This window comes from Myotis daubentonii, chromosome 4, assembly GCF_963259705.1.
Source record: "Myotis daubentonii chromosome 4, mMyoDau2.1, whole genome shotgun sequence".
Lineage (NCBI taxonomy): Eukaryota > Metazoa > Chordata > Mammalia > Chiroptera > Vespertilionidae > Myotis > Myotis daubentonii.
Window position 1 is genome coordinate 82,667,244 of NC_081843.1, and position 13,800 is coordinate 82,681,043.

General features: G+C 41.7%; 1 protein-coding gene across 4 annotated transcripts in view; it reads left to right on the forward strand.

The window, feature by feature from the left end:
- The window catches only part of ADAMTS6 (ADAM metallopeptidase with thrombospondin type 1 motif 6), a 227,881-nt gene extending 216,882 nt beyond the window's left edge, over nucleotides 1–10,999 (forward strand). For all 4 annotated transcript variants that reach the window (XM_059694536.1, XM_059694535.1, XM_059694538.1 and 1 more), the window contains one exon: nucleotides 10,326–10,999. In XM_059694536.1, the coding sequence (XP_059550519.1) occupies nucleotides 10,326–10,435 (110 nt within the window). In that variant the 3' untranslated portion in view covers nucleotides 10,436–10,999. The remainder of the gene's footprint in view (nucleotides 1–10,325) is intronic.
- The last annotated feature ends 2,801 nt before the right edge of the window (nucleotides 11,000–13,800 follow it).

Sequence of the window (13,800 nt, forward strand, 5' to 3'; positions counted from 1 at the left end):
TCTAAATGAAGGCTATAGTAAAAGACAAAGAAAGATACTACATAATGATAAAGGGAGCAATCCAACAAGAGGATATAACCCTTGTAAACATTTATGCATCCAACATAGGAGCACCTAAATATGTAAAGCAAAACAACCCAAGTGCCCATCAGTAGATGAATGCATAAAAAAGTATTGGGACATTTACACTATGGAATACTGTGCAGCTGTAAAAAAGAGGAATCTCTTATACTTTGGGACAGCATGGATGGACCTGGAAAATACTATGCTAAGTGAAATAAGCCAAATCGAGAAAGGCAAATATCATATGATCTCACTTATTTGTGGAATCCAATGAACAAAATTAATTGATCAACAAAATAAGACCCAAAGCAGGGAGGCATGGTGTTCTGACATGCCTCGATGTGGGTTGGGGGGACAAGAAGAGATAAACCAAAGAACGTACATGCTTATATGCATAGCCCATGGACATAGGCAATAGGGTAGTGAAGACCTGGGGGGCGGGGAGAGGCTGGGAGAAGGGGGGAAAGAGGAGATGACAATGGGAGATATCTATAATACTATCAACACTAAAAAAATGTATTTGAAAAAAGAAATACAAAGTTAAACACTGGGATACAAAGACCAAAAGCCAAAATTCCTGCCCTCAAGGAGTCCACAGTCTCATGAGGGAGGCCAGTGTACCAAGTTCCAACTAGACGGTTGGAGAGATTATCAGCAGACCACAGCTAACCTGAGATTGCATAATAATAATAAAAAAGAATGCATCCATAAAAAATTTTTTTTGATGGACAGAAAAAGAGAGATTGACAATAATACAGTTAGAGTAAGGGATTTTAACACCCCACTGACATCAATGGCTAGATCGTCCAGACAGAAAATCAACAAGGAAACAGTGACCTTAACTGACACACTAGATCAGCTGTATTTAATTGATATCTTCAGAGCATTTCACCCCAAAACAACAGAAAATATATTCTTTTCAAGTATCCCACAGCCAAGTTGAACACCCACCATCTGGGTTCTAGCATTAACATTTTACTGAACTTGCTTTATCTATCTGTCCATCCCTCAAAGTAAAGGTTTTTAGATAATATGATCCATTTATTCAACCATTAATTAATTTACATATCAAACATATCAAACATACCTACTGTGTGCCGGGGAAAGATACTATGAAAGGAATATGACAAGGTCCAAGTGAAGTGCAGTTTAGAAAGGGTGGCAACACGCAAAGAAATAATCATCACCATATGGGCAGTAGTGTTACAGGGGTGGAAAGAAGCTACCAGGAGTCTACAGAGGACGGGGTAATCAGCAGAGTATCATGGAGAAGGCAAGCTTAAGCGGGGCACTGGAAGGTATGAGACAGTTTGCCAAGAAGACGTTGAGATTCTGGGCATTCCTGGCAGAGGACAAGAGTATGCAGGCATGGTGGTGTGGAGGATGTTCAACATGGCTGTCATGGGCTGGCCAATGAGCAGCCGTGGAAATGAAGCTACAAAGAGAAAGAAGGGAGGACTTAGTTTTGGAGGGTCCTGCATGCAGAAGAAGGAAGTTAGGACACTCTACCTACAAGTTCTAGGAAACAAGTACAGGAAGTTGGGGAATGATACACTTAGAATGGCAAGAGTGTCAAGGAGCTGAGAGAGGGCAGCCTTGTGTGGGAGAAGAGTTAGAAAGTTGTTCTAAGATACCAGGGTAGAGATGATGAAGTCTTGCATTAAGGCAGATAGAGTAGGGGTCAAAAGGAGGGTAACAAATTGAAAATAAAGAAAATGAATAGGAAGGAGAATAAAAAGAACCTGATGCACAAGTAGACATGGAGGTGGTCAGTATGACCCCCAAGTTTCAGATTCACCCATTAATCATGGTACTTTTAATCATGATAAGGAATTTAGGCATCTGTAGGGAAATTAAGCACCTTAGTATCTCAAAGCCATCATAAAATAATAGAATTTGAGGGGCAGGAGTTGGGGGCTTGGTGAGAAGGGTGAAAGGATTAAAAAAAAAAAAAAGACTCATGGACACAGACAACGGTGTGATGATTGCTAGAGGGAAGAGGGGATGGAGGGAGTTGAAGAGGGTAAAGGAGGGATAAATGGTGATGGAAGGAGACTTGACTTGGGGTGGTGAGCACACAATATAATATCCAGATGATGTATTGCAGAATTGTACACCTGAAACCTATATAACTTTATTAACCAATGTCACCCCAATAAATTCAATTAAAAAAGTAAAAAAAAAACAATAAAAAATAAATAATGGCGAGAAATTGAAGAAATGGAGGGAGGTTAAGCAACAAAAGACAGATAGTAAGAGAAAGAAAATCAGAAGTGTAGCATCACAAAATGAAAAGTAAATAGTAGGAAGGAAATAGGAGGAGGAAGAAGGGAGATAAAATCTAACATGTTCCACATCTGCTTTAGTTTTCTATTTCTGAAAGCCAACAGCTGAGAGTTAAAGCACTATAGGCTTGATCTTGACAGACTGCCACTGGCGAGGGTAACACGGCGGTGCTGCCGAGAGTGAATTATAGGCATGCTGGGTATCACTGCATTTGAAATACTACTCAGAGTAATTTTTTAAAGTACATCTGGCAGCTGGGACTAGCCTACTCCAGCTCACCTGAAATTCTACCCCAAATGCCATTTTATTCATCTTGATGCAGTTTCAAGTTCCCTTGTAGTTTATATGATGAGTCTTTTCAGCTTCTCAGTAGCACAAGGCACTCTGTCATCTAGTATTTATTGCTGCCAGGTAATGATTTATGGCGCGTTGGGAGCTGGTAACCAACCCAGGAAAGGTGTGGCTAGTATGCATTGGTTTCGCAGCCCAGCTGTCTAACGGTGGCCTTGGTGGGTCTCAGTCTCCCTCAGGGAAATTACTCTGAGAAAACCTGGGAAGCTCCGGAAAATCTCACAAAATTTCTAGGACAAAACATCTACTGAATTTGGGTTTTTAAATGGCATCTGATATATTAAAATCAGTGAAAGGAATGGTGAAAGTGAAGACTTTGATTTCAAGGAAGCGCGGTAGGCCTGTTTTTTTCTTTGCTATTTTAAAGAGCTCATAATCCCCCTTAGCATTCTGGTACACAATCCTGGCTGTCTGGTTTAGAGGGAACTCTGGATTTGTGTTGGGGTCATACCACCTCAAGGTTAAATGTAGGTGGCAACCAGGGAATGAGACTGGGTAAAAAGAATCTGAGAAAGCGAAGAGAAAGGAGAGGCTTAGTCTGGTAGGATGAAATAGGAATAAAGTTCCGTAGTTGATACCACCTTGCTTCGAGAATAAAAAGTTAGTGTACTGTTTTCATTGCAACGAATAATATCAAATTCCCAAGCACAACTTATTTCATCCTTTTCCCATCTGAATATGTAAAATATCCAGGGCTCAAGTACAATTTTATTAGGAAAAGTACACTGAGTTCACATCCCCACCCATACCACACATGCACAGGCAATGCCTTTGCTATCTCCCTTCTCACCAAGCTCTGAATCTCCATGGACAGGTTGATATCCAAAGGTAGATCCCCGAGTGCTTACGTCATGACTTCTACTCACTGTGTTCTTTCTCTGAATATAATAAACAACTTACAGGTACACAGGGCACATTCTCCAAAGAAAGATGCCAAATGGTCCAACTGGGTCATGGGAAGATATGTCTCTGTGTATCCCAGCTCACTCCAAGGATAAAATTTAGGCAGGCTTTGCAATGTTTTACGAGTTAAATACAAGAGCGCTGCATTTTGGGAGTTGTCCTTGTACTCCTTGGACAAAGCCAAGCCATCAGAGTCACAATGAATCTGAATCTATTGGCATCCTAAATTCATAAGCCTCCGTTCAGTATGAGTATTTTGAAACTATGTCTTTTAGGTCCAGGTTTTGAAAGATTAATGTAAAGCACCTGGGGGGAAACCCCACTGGAATATCAATGATAAGTAGAGTCATGTGTTGCCTGTGAAACAGGGTGTCTAATTTTTATCATTCAACTCTACCAAAACCCAGATTAATATCGAGACCCACTCCAGGATACCTGGCAAGTTACTTAAGACTCTAGGAATGGTTCTAGTTCACATTGCAGGGCCTACTGGCTGGCTTTTATTCCTGGATTTATTCCCAAGTCTCCCTAAGAAGAATTTAGGGTTTCTTCTTAAGTTGTCATTCCCACCAGAAGTCTCTGGCCCTGGGTTTGGATTGGGGTGATTATGTTAAAAAAAAAAAAAAGGAGAGACTAGTTAGAGCATCAAAATATTTCCTAGAAACCACACAGTAAGGACCTCTCACCCTTCCAGCAGCCTCATGAGAAAAAACGAGTACTTAACTGTACATGATGATAGTAGAAGAGAAAATCGGGCTCCTTCCTTCATCTTAACATCCTTGACTCTCCTGGCTCAGAAGCCACTACTTAAAAAGCAGTAGACATATGTGTATCGTATGAAGAAAATAGGATAGTGAAAACCAAATCTTCAAAATATATCAATTACAGAGAGATTTTATTACAAAAGATTCTACCTCAACTAAAGGATTCCTTTCACTAGATCTCCTAGTCTAATTAATTATTTTCAGATTATGTATTACTTGGGTATAGAGAGCCTTTTACTTTTTAGATATTAGCTAGAAATCAATGCCAACTGAAGATCATTTAGAAATAAAAGCAGAACTTTCCTGTTGTTGTTTTGAGGTCAGTGGGAAAATGTGATTTAATTTGTACACAACTCTTCCAGAATGGTGTTAGCACCATTGTAAGCTGTGTAGGGGCTCAAGGGTGGGAGTAAAATGACTATTTCATGTTTTCAGTGGTCTTTGAGGATGCGACACACTAGTAAATGGTAAGTTTTATAATTAAGGCCTCGCTACTACATCAGCAAATGTTAATGAGTTATTCCAAGTGCTCAACAAATCAATCCTCTCACTAAGCTCGGAAAGTGACAGATGGGCTGAGTGTACCCGTATCATTTAAAACTGGTACTAATATTGTTAAGATTACATTTAGCTTTCTGTAATAATGGAGCCTTAAAACGTCTTGGTGTGTCTAAAATCACCTTTCACTCACATAATTTTACAACAGTTAGGGAAAAAGGAATAGCTGAAGAGAAGTATTGGGCTATTCTGAACGCCTGTGACCTAGAACCCTCTTTCAAAAACATTTTCCCTTCTCTCAGGTGGCAGAGCAAACCTCCTGACAGTGTACCCAAAGGTTGACTTATCATCAGTGGTATCAGCCAAGAACACAGAAGCACTGACAGGCAGAAACCTTTATTTCGTTTAGATGCTAAGAGTGCTGCCAAAATAGATGATTTTGGAAACAGACAAGCCTGAGTTCTGGTCCTAGTTCTTAGACCAACTAGCTGTGTGACCCAGCATGAGTTTCTTAACCTTTTTGAGCTTCAGTTTTTCCATCTGTGCAAAGCTGATGTTCTATATATTTAAAAGGACTAAGGCAGTGCTTGGCACATGGGAGGCATTTGGCAAATTATTTTTAATGTTAGTATTACTAGGTTAAGCTCTTGTGGAGTGAAAAGGCCAAGAGAATAAAAGACCAGTTAATAGTTGAGTTTTGGTGAATAGGTTTTCATCAATCCAAAGACTACTTCTTCCAGTTGGGTAGTCCCTAGAAGGCAAAACCAAAAAATGGGAGCGCAATGGTCCTTGCACACCCTCCTTTGTGGGAACCCCCTACACTCCACTGAGGCTGAACGTCCTTCTATAGCCCAGGAGTCACCATTTCAGCATCTCATCAAGGCCCATGGTCCGAGTGCTGGCAGTCCCCAACCCTGGATACTCCCCGGCTCGCCCCCACCCCACCCCACCCATCATAACTTACCTGCTCTCTGTTTAATATCTTTGCATTCATTTGCTCATGTGTGCTGACGTGTAACCCTTTCTCAGAGCCTGAGCACATTTTGAGGTGGATCCCAGAGAATTAATACAAGGTGGTTGTTTCACAGGCAGATGTGTCCGTGGCAATCATAACAGGAGCCAGTAAGCTGAGTGCTTCCTCTGTGTTAAGCACCACGGGCCCATGCTTTAGAAGTATTATCTCACATAAGCCCCACAACTTCCGGTGAGCAGGTCTTATCACTGTCTCTGTTTCACAGATGAACAGACTGAGGTTTAGAGAGGTAAAGTAACTTGGCCTAGGACAGTGGTCGGCAAACTCATTAGTCAACAGAGCCCAATATCAACAGTACAACGATTGAAATTTCTTTTGAGAGCCAAATTTTTTAAACTTAAACTGTATAGGTAGGTACATTGTTATTAACTTAATTAGGGTGCTCCTAAGCTGGCCTTTGCTAAAAACGTCCTCACTCTGATTGAGGTACATCCGCTGAGGTCGACCCCTTCCAACTCTCCCATCCACACTCGTCTTGTATACTTGTTTCGTCTATCTCCTTTCGTTCATCCTCTCTATATGTCCAAACCATCTCAACATACCTTTCTCAATCCTCGACACTACATCTTCTTTCACTCCACAACGTTCCCTAAAATTAACTTAATAAAGTTTACTTAAAGTTTTAAGTCAACTTCGCACTGTACGTGCGCTCCCACAGGTGGTATTTTGTGGAAGAGCCACACTCAAGGGGACAAAGAACTGCATGTGGCTCGCGAGCCATGGTTTGCCGACCACTGGCCTAGGACAACCAATCCACTGGGAGGAGGCAGTGCTGGAATTCACCCCCAGGCCTACCTGACCCCAGATCTGCTGCTCCTCACGGTTTTGTGCTGCTGGTGCAGGCAGGTCCTGGGTACTCATGAGTAGTTCCAATCTCCCTAAGCTTGATCCTGCCCCCAGGACCCAATTGACATCCTGCTTTCAGTCAAGTTAGTCACAATCAGATTAGTTGGGAACCAACGAACAGAGGTATTGGGAAGGTCAGAGAGAGACACGCTGGCCGCTGGCCTCCAGTCTACCCCTAGGCTAGACACTGCTCCTGGCCTAAAAGACTCTGGGCCTCTGCATGCCCAAGCTGCCTTCTCATTTCCAGCACCCACCTAAACTCCAAATTCCCCAGGATCTATATTTGCAAGGGTCCTAATGGATGGATGGAGGAATAGTTGGAGGGAAAAACTATTTATGAATATTTTATTATACTCATTATTTATTATTATTTTTTTAGCTTGATGTGTTTTATTTTTGTTTATGTTTAAATTTTATTTTATTGTTTAAAGTATTACAAAAAGTAGTACATATGTCTCCTTTTTTTCCCCATTGACCTCCCCCCGGCCTCCCCTACCCCCTGGCACTGCCCTCCCCTCTCTCCCCCCACCCCCCCACAGTGTCTTGCATCCATTGGTTATGCTTATATGCATGCATACAAGTCCTTCGGTTGATCTCTTACCCCCCCCCCAACCCTCCCCTGCCTTCCCACTGTAGTTTGACAGTCTGTTCGATGCTTCTTTGACTCTATCTGTTTTTGTTTTTATATGTTTTTTAAGTTGACTTTTAGAGAGAGGAAGGGAAAGGGACAGAGAGATAGAAACATCATTGCGAGAGAAACACCCATCAACTGCCTCCTGCACAACCCCTACTGGGGATTAGGCCTGCACCCCATTTATGTGCTCTGACTAGAAATTGAACCATCAACCTCTTAGTTCATGGGTCAGCACTCAACTGCTGAGCCACACTGGCTGGTCATTTATTATCTACTAGAGGCCTGTTGCACGAAGAGATTCGTGGAATAGGCCTTCCTTTCCCCTGGCTGCTGGCACGGGTTTTCCTCTGGCACCTGGGACCCAGGCCTTCGCTCTGACCAGGGCTCTGGCCAGAGCCAGCCCCAGCGCTGTCAGGCCTATGTATGCAAATTAACTGCCAACTTTGTTAGGTTAATTTGCATACCCTCCTGATTGGCTGGTTAGCATAGCAAAGGTATGGTCAGTTAGCATCTTTGTATATTATTAGGTAAGATTATTGAATCAGATTCCAAAGTCTAAATCTAAAAGAAAAAAATCTGTGAAGTTTCTTGTGCAGCAACTCTTCCAAAAATGGAGTAATGAATCTCCCAATACAGTTGTATAATTCCCAGGAAATATTCTTCTTTGTTTGGTCTGAAAACTGATGTGTGCCTGTAGAACAGCATCTTCTCAGTAGCAATCTAAATGTTGCATCCTCATTGAGCGCAACTCACAGTCATCAGGTAGTAAGAGATAATAGCTAACAGTGGTCACAGTAACAGTAATTCATTGTTCTACACTTACTGAAGGCTTTCCATGCACTAGGTGATAGCACAGGTTCTACCTGTTACAGATGGGGGTGGGCACTCTTGTCACCCCTGTTTACAATGAGGAAACTTGGGCACAGAGAGGTTAAGTGGTTTGTTCAGAGCCATAAAGTTAGTAAATGATAAAACTAGGATTAAACCCAGGCAGTCTGGCTTCTAATTTTATTTCCTTGTACTATTAAAACAACCAGTCTTCTTCTATCTGATTATCAACTAAATCATTTTTATATTTTGGCAAAGAAGGCCAATGCTAAAGTGTATTTGGTACTTTGAGCAGCTCACGAAGCCCGATTGCAGAGAGTGAGCGCAGTAGTCTCCCAGGCGGGCTGCCCACGAGGATGGTGACTTGGAACTAAAGTTGAGGGAAATTGTGCCAGCGTTTCTCACCACTCTAATAACTGCATTACCTTGACAATATGCTCCTCGTGGTTACACTGATACAACTTTTTTTCCACAAAAAATATTCTTAGTCTGAACTTTCTTTGGGTACTTTTGAAAGGTCATGACAGAGAGGAAAAGAAAAAAAAAACCCCACTAAAATAACAAGTGACCTCCAAATTAAAATACATGGGGATCTTTTCACCTCAAATTCGAACTCAATAGACCAAATATTGACTGAATTGTCTATTTTAGTGCAAAGTTTACAGAAAGTTTTTCTGTCTCTGCTACCTGCTTTCAGCCAAAACTTAAATTTATTGAGAATCCTATGGTGGAAAGTTTTAATTCGAATTTCTCATTGGTATTCTCTCTGTAAATCGAATCTTGAGTACGAGTTCAGTGGTAGCAGAACTTATATTTCCAGAGGGTTGGGGCTTACAGTTTACAATGTTAAGTCTTTCACTGAAAGAACCTTGAAAGTGTGATCAACACGATTGTTACCTGGTTTTCAATAATAACAACTGTAAACTTGCCCATTCCTTTGCATTTAATTTTCCATGCTTATCACATGGCTCTGTACCATAGACATGATCTTTTAGAACTTTAGAGAATTTCTGAAGCCAGGAAAAAACCAAGCAAACAACAACAACCAGTCACTCTTCTGTTCCACTAAACCTGACCCAGTGTTCTGCCTGATTCTAATTACCTTCAACAATTTACCCAGGATGCTTCAGTGTAACCACCTGGAAAAATGAGGGTGGAACTTTGATTCTGGGAGGCATATGGAAATTTAATTACTAGGTTTACAAAGTATTTTAAAATCCCCAGATAAAAGTGACCAGAGGACTGGAGAGGAATATCATTATTCGCAGCAGTGGGGTTGTGTGTGTGTGTGTGTGTGTGTGTGTGTGTGTGTGTGTGTGTGTGTGTATGAGGTGGCTCTCAGCCCCATCCTCTGCAACCAGCCTCAAGGGGAGATGGAGAAAGAATCATTTATTCACCTTCTGGCTGCAAGAAGTGCAGGCTGCAGCTGTGGCAATTCTAGCACCGAGGAGAAAATACACATAGGAAAAAAGAAGGCCATGTCTCACTTCCAAATTAAAAAAAGACATTTCTACATGTTTCCATAACCCACAGACTGCTGCCATTTGAGGCCAACCCCTCAAAGTTTCCCTCTTTGTCTAGTGTAGTTGCTGAATCTAGGCCACTGTCAGCAATCCTTTTCATTCACCCGGGCCCAGCCCCACGCCTCACAGATGCAGAGGTTCTCTTGAGACATGTGTACTTTGGTATCAAACAATGCAACTCATGTTTGATTTTGGATAACCTTGCACTGTGAATAAAATAACCCTTGAGAAAGAAGCAATAAAAGCGCTGTAAGAAAAATGACTCATGTTTCGAAGCTGTCTAAAGTGATCACTTATCCAAACAAATGGTAATTCTTTCAAGACACAGTGGGCATGCACCATACTTATAAAAGTCTGGGAGAAAAGCCTTGCACATTTTTTTTAAAATTTGTGTTAAAATATATCAAAAGAATGTTTCTGGTAGGCTGTCCCAGACAGGGTATGCTTAAAAATAAAAACAAAAACCACATGCATGCGAAAGCCAAGGTGGATTGGCACAAGGGGAGGTCCTTGCCCAGCATCCGGGCTCATTGGCTTGTTTATGTCCTTGTTTATGTGCCTCTAATTGTTTTCCATTTTCTGCCCCCATTCGTTAGAGTGCAAAGATGTGAGCAAAGTGGCTTACTGCCCGCTGGTGTACAAGTTCCAGTTCTGCAATCGAGCATACTTCAGACAGATATGTTGTAAGACCTGCCAAGGACAGTGACCCACGGAAAGCCGTAGAAAGAGCCTTGTCATTTCATCCTGGAAACGTGTCCATCACAGAGAGCCACCCGGAGGAAGAGGATTGATGTCCTTGCAGATGCATTACCCTGTGGAAAACGTAACCACTGGTCAGCCCTAGCTGACAGGATTTCAATATTATTTTAACTTCTGTGAAGTAGGATTTATTGATCCAAAGTGCTGGACACAGTTTTAGGAGGGAATGCCAGATTGGAGAGATCCAAACAACACAGGGAGACTTGCTTACTGTGGACCGTTTGTGTTCTTTCGAGTAAATCCAATAGCCTGTTTACCTCCTTGGACCATTAAGATAATTTTTATTATAGACTTAGCAATGACACTGAATCCATTTGTATTTAAAACTGTTTAAAATGTAGCTGGTATGGTTTGGTCAACTATGGAAGTAAAGAAGATTCAGAAATCTTAAATCATAGCTTAAAAAAATATTTACTATACTTTATCTCACTACAACAGCACCACCATTTAAATTCTAAACTGGGCTTTAACCTGTAATTTAAGGAGCAATTATAAATCAAGACTAATGAAAGTTTGTATGATTTTTTTTCTTCCTTCTACTTAATTTCCTTAGGAATAATCTCCCTGTTCTGAACACTGCTGTGAGCCATATATAAAACTACATTAAACCGAACGACAGTGAAGGACTTAGTTGAAAGCAGTGCCTCAGTTACTGCAGCTGTGCAGCTCTATAAATTCAGTGCTAACAGACTGTGGCCCGCCTGCCATGGTGCAAGTGAAGCTGAGATTCTCCTTAACACTTTAAGAGAAAAACATTTCAGTGTCATGCAGAAGCCAGACCTGGGGTATGGTAGAGACTCAAGTACCAGGTCCTGTGCTGCCATCACACAGGGATGCCTCAGCTCTTAATAAGAGTCACTCCAACTCACTCGTGTTTACAGCCACAGAATGGCTTCTGCCCCACTGGGTGGCTGCACCTACACTAAGCTTACTGAGACGATACCAGGCAAAAAAGATAGACTGGCTCAGTAACAACCAGGCAGACCCTTTTGCTGACAGTTACGATGGGTTCCAGATGTCCCTTCTTTGATATGGCAGGAGGGCATTTATTTATATGGGAGCAAGTGTGTGTGTGTGTGTGTGTGTGTGTGTGTGTGTGTGTGTGGGCGCTTTTGAGTGTGTGGGTAGATGAGTGTGCTTGCACGTAAACATGCTATTTCTCTGAGTTTTAAAGTAGGCAAGGGATAACAACCAAAGAAGAAAAACTCATGAAGACTAGAGATCACAAAGCCTAATTTTAATAGTCACTCAACCAAGTATTTTATATTTTTTATGGTTATTCTGAACATCAACTAAATGTGAAACCCAGTTTCTTGAGCAGGTCAAATTCTAGAATCAAATCCACCTAATTTAAATTGACTAGCTCACACATTCCCTATCCACAAGTTTCACATCATGCTCATCAAAACCCATGACAGTGAAATTTAAAAAGAAAGAAAGAAAGAAGAAAAAGAGGGTACTTGTTTATATGAATATTTTGTACTTGAACACTTGTAGCTTGCAGCAGGTTCCGTTGAATGTGCTCTGTATCCTACACATGTGTCCACTATGCTACACCGACACCTCACACTCCAGCCAAATGGCTACTCTGTAAAGATACTACTTGCAGTTGAAGAGCATATCTGACTTACATCCATCACTATGCTCTGAGACTCCACGTCAGGTGTACGACCTAGACCAGCCGTGGGCAAACTACAGCCCGCGGGCCGGATCCGGCCCGTTTGAAATGAATAAAACTAAAAAAAAAAAGACCGTACCCTTTTATGTAATGATGTTTACTTTGAATTTATATTAGTTCACACAAACACTCCATCCATGCTTTTGTTCCGGCCCTCCGGTCCAGTTTAAGAACCCATTGTGGCCCTCGAGTCAAAAAGTTTGCCCACCCCTGACCTAGACCATGACTTGATGGGGGTGATTAGGTGCTTTCAGAAAGGAGGAGAAACTCAGACTCCAAAAACCAACCTAGATTTCAGTTGTGCTGTGGAGAGTCAGCATGGGATGGGGTTCTGCACACTCAGTCGTGCTCATTTGTCTCTCATCACCTGCTTTCTCAACCCCACAGCTCATGTCCCTGCGCTTTCCAGGGAGAGCTGTTGACAATACTTGAGAGTTGCTGTCAGGGCCCCTGTCCATGCTGCCTCAGAATACTGCCCAGGTGCCGTCTTAGCCATTCAGCAAAGGGAGGGCCAGGGGCCCCAGCACTGAATTCCCGTGGTGCTTTGCAAAGAGCAGTTAACTTGGTGCTAATCTGGTGAAACAGACAAAAGATGAGTGGTTTCTGTGGCATTTTAGGCACAGGTTTGCCATCAGGATCTGCTTTTCTCCAACATAAATATCAGCTCATATGTTTATTTAAACAGATTTCTTACATTATTGATTAAGGGCTATTTTTTTTTTTTTACCTCACTTGGAAACGAACATTGCGAGGGCCATCCTCCCGGGCACCAGGCACCCCTGACTGGTTGTGGAAGAGGAGGGCAGCCGGTGCCCTCTGGGGTGTGCACAGCACCAGGGGGCTCCCAGGGCCAGCATCAGGTCACCTTCTCAGAAGAAACCAAGCACAGAACGTAATAGGACTAAACATTTCAGATAGGCCCTGAATTAAAATCCGAGTGAGGAAAAATGTCACATTCCACAGCACACCACAATACCGCTGCTGCTCTGTAGTCAACCGCGTGGCTACATACGCTCTTTTCCTAAATAGTAACAGCAGGATCATCAGTGGAGGCCGAGCCCCCAATGCAGGCCCTCCAAAAATAGTGAGCTCTATAGACTACTTAGGGAACCCCAAGGAAGCTGGTACCCCATGGCTGAGAGCAGTATCTGCCACTGGCAGAAAAGCCTACTCAAAACTGAAAGGGAAATATCCCCAACTGATTAAACCCCTTGAAACACATATGACTCCCCGATCAGTTCATTTCATTAGGAATCTTTTATTTGAGTGAATGTCACATAGGTATCCTTAATAATACAGAATGAAATTACCTTTGTATTATTGTGATTAGTTGTTGCTTATTATTTTGTACTCAGTATTAATGTGGTACACTGTTACTTATTTTTTTTTGCTTTTGTAAATTATATTCTAATTTATTGCCATGTTTCCTAACACTTGTCCTTCATTCATTCTCCTGCTTGTAATGAAAATGAAAAGTCATTGTAACACTTGATGGAGTGAAATTCCACACCAGGCACAGATTTTTTATTAACATAGATAATTTAGTAAAAATAAAAATTCAGCTTGTAAGAATGATTCCAATGGAAGTTGTCTATTTCTTTCTTTCTTTTTTTAATATTTTTTTATTGATTTTT